The 2,925-nt window shown below is 43.8% G+C and overlaps 1 protein-coding gene across 1 annotated transcript in view; it reads left to right on the forward strand.

Annotated features, from left to right (window-relative positions):
* The first annotated feature begins 985 nt into the window (after window positions 1-985).
* ASZ1 (ankyrin repeat, SAM and basic leucine zipper domain containing 1) overlaps window positions 986-2,925 on the forward strand; it is a 34,697-nt gene continuing 32,757 nt past the window's right edge. Inside the window, exons 1-2 of the mRNA XM_010181951.1 lie at window positions 986-1,087; window positions 2,354-2,450. Coding sequence (XP_010180253.1) covers window positions 986-1,087; window positions 2,354-2,450 — 199 coding nt within the window. The remainder of the gene's footprint in view (window positions 1,088-2,353; window positions 2,451-2,925) is intronic.

Consider the following 2,925-nt stretch of genomic DNA (forward strand, 5'->3'; position numbering starts at 1 on the left):
AGTCAGCTTCTGACTGAATGAAATTTTTATTAACGTGAACGTGGACTAGATGATCCTTGTGGTCTCTTCCAACCCGGTATTCTATGATTCTAACTTCTCCAAAATTACACTTTTATGCTGTCATGGGCGTAAGGACTACGCTCACCATTCCGTACTAGCACCTGCCTCTTCTCCAACACCAGACTTTTTCTCTTCTGCTATCTTTTGTTCGGTGGAGGACCAAATTCATTTCATTCAGGCAAGTTGCGCCTGTGGATGAAATACAGAGTGTTGTTCCTCATCTGTCCTTCGAAGAGTTGCATGAGAACCTTGTGATGGATGAGACATTAGTATCTGTCATTAGAAATAAATCTAACCACAATTCCAAAATGGAAATTAATGCCCATATATACCTCCGTGGAAAGGAGCAGGGTGCAAGTTTAGCTCATTAGGCACAGCTGTTGTTCAACCTCCCCCACATTAACTGTAGCCACCATAGGCTTGGTGAGTGTACGTATGTGTGAGTAACCTAACTAACTGGCATCTGGTTATGTGGATTAATGATGCCAGAAGTTAAAGAGAAAAATAAACTTTTTTTTTTAAATTACCTTGAATTTAAAGACATTTACCAGTCGTGGATCTAGAGAGAGAACTTCACACGCAGCCCTGCTGCATCACCTAACACCCCCACAAAACGATTACTCCCTCAGGTATTCCTTGGAAATCAGCAGGTAGCCTCAAGTTCCACTCGCTCCTTCCACCTAAGACTGTGGCATTACCACCGGCACGGAACAGGCTTCCCCCTTCCCCTCGCCAACCGCAGCTAGCTCCCCCAGACACAGCCGCTGAGGAGTGCCGCGCCCTCAGCGCTACGAGGGGATCCACCGCTGCTATCGCTCCCAGGGGCACCGGCGGCGGGGCGGGGCGGAGCGTCCCTCACGCGCCAGGCCGTTACTAAACCTCCGCGAGAGCCCTTTTCCCATACGCGGGAAAGTGGCGGAGCGCCATGGCCGCGCCCTGGGGATCTCGCGTGGTGGCGGCGGGCGACGAGGATGGCGACAGCGATGAGGACGGCTGGGATGTCGGTGTTGTGCGGGTTGAGCCGCAGGTGTGGCTAAGCCCGGAGTCCTTGAGCTGTGGCGTGCGGCCGGAGCAACGCGAAAGAGCGTTGAAGCCGCTGTGAGGGCAGTGGGGCTCGGTGGGACTCGCCGAGGAGGGCGGCCTCGGGAGGCGCTTCGGCGGGTGCTTCCTCTGTGATTATTTCCTAGCAGAGTAATGGTGATGTACCCTCAATCCAGGGTCATTTAGTAAATAAAACCTAAATATTTGGGGTTTGTCATCTTACAGAAAACAATGTTTATTTGAAACACTATTTTCTCCACTTAATAACAGACCCTAGTTCCTGTTTCAAGATGAGATTAATTTTCAAAGCAACCAGAGGCCTATAAATCTCGTCTGTATCTTAAGTCTCTGGGACTAGTTGCTGCTAACATAGAGGTTTAAGTGATTTTATTGCATCTAGTAGGTGTGAGGCAGAGGGAGACTTGATGACGCTTTTTAGCTCTGGGTTTGTCTCATGGCTGGAATTGGAAAACGAAAGTAACTAAATATTTGCAGTACTTTTGCTAAAGGTTATAGTCAGGTTTTCAAGGGCCTTGATCTCTGAACTAAGGTTCCTATCCAAAGATATTCATTATTTGGAAATTGTTACAAAAATGGGATTAAATTATATAGGCTGTTTTTCACCTTTGGTTTTCTGAACTCTAAGCACTTGCTAAAACTTCTACAAATGTCATTGGAAAGATAAACTACAGTGTGTTGGGGAAAATTGCATACTTATGAGTTCCCATGTTATGACTTCAAAACTTATCATGAAATATGACTTCTCTTCTTTCCATACCCACTTCTGTCTGCAAAGAAGCTCATGAATAGTTCTCCACTTATCAGTGTGTGTATAAGCTAGATAATGTCAGCAGCAATCTTCAGCTGCATCTGCAGCTTTAATAGAGAACAAATCTGTGATGCTTTTGAAAGGAACTTGAATCAGGCAACTGTCTGATGCATAAACGAGTCTTTCAGTCAGGCCGTTTTTCAGCCAAATTGTTTATGATGCAGCAACAACCTCTGCCACGACAGGAGTGAGAGGACAGAAGAATGGTAACCCTTTCCAGCAATGGAAAAAAACTTTACATCTTACAGTAGCCCCTAAGCAGGTCTACAGTGATGGAAGAAGGAAAGTTTTACCTTGCTTCTCCCTACCCTTCTCTGCTTAGTCCTTACAGAGATCATTAGTGCTTTTATATTGAAATCAAGCTGTAGTTTTTACCTTGGAACTGTTACTAGGTTTTGGCTTAACTTTTCTTTGCTTATCTAGCAGTTGGATCAAATGTTGCAGGCAGACAAGAATGAAGCATTAAAGAAGGCTTTGTTTCGTGGTGATGTGCCATCGATTGAAGAACTCTTAAACTCTGGTGAGGAAAGTTCAGTTATGAAGTTGAATTTTTTTTAATTGAACTTGCCAAGAATTCTAAAGCTTTGAAGTTTCTCGTTTAAAAATAATGTGTTGAGTGCATGTAGGAATATGTGAATGTTTCCAATACAGCATAGAAATCCTTATTTTAAAGATGAAATTACCTTTTCAGTGACTCAGCATGCAGTATTTCAGCAAATTCCTTCTAGTTTATATTTATTTCATCAGTCAAGAGTACTGAAAATTGAGAAAGCTATAATGTGTGAAGTATGAAATAAGATGTTTCTTTGCTTTCAGATGTATCTTTAACCTGAAAATGTCAATTACAAACACTGAATCTGAGGTGGTTTAAATCAAGAGTGAGAATTCAATGGGTGATCTTACTTTGGTGTTGAAGGTTGCTGAGGGGGAAAGGAAGGGGAGGCTTCCTTTTCTGTTTTAATGCTCCCCCAGTTTAGTAATTCCTTCCCCCCCCC

The sequence above is a fragment of the Mesitornis unicolor genome, unplaced genomic scaffold (assembly GCF_000695765.1).
Source record: "Mesitornis unicolor isolate BGI_N332 unplaced genomic scaffold, ASM69576v1 scaffold21990, whole genome shotgun sequence".
Lineage (NCBI taxonomy): Eukaryota > Metazoa > Chordata > Aves > Mesitornithiformes > Mesitornithidae > Mesitornis > Mesitornis unicolor.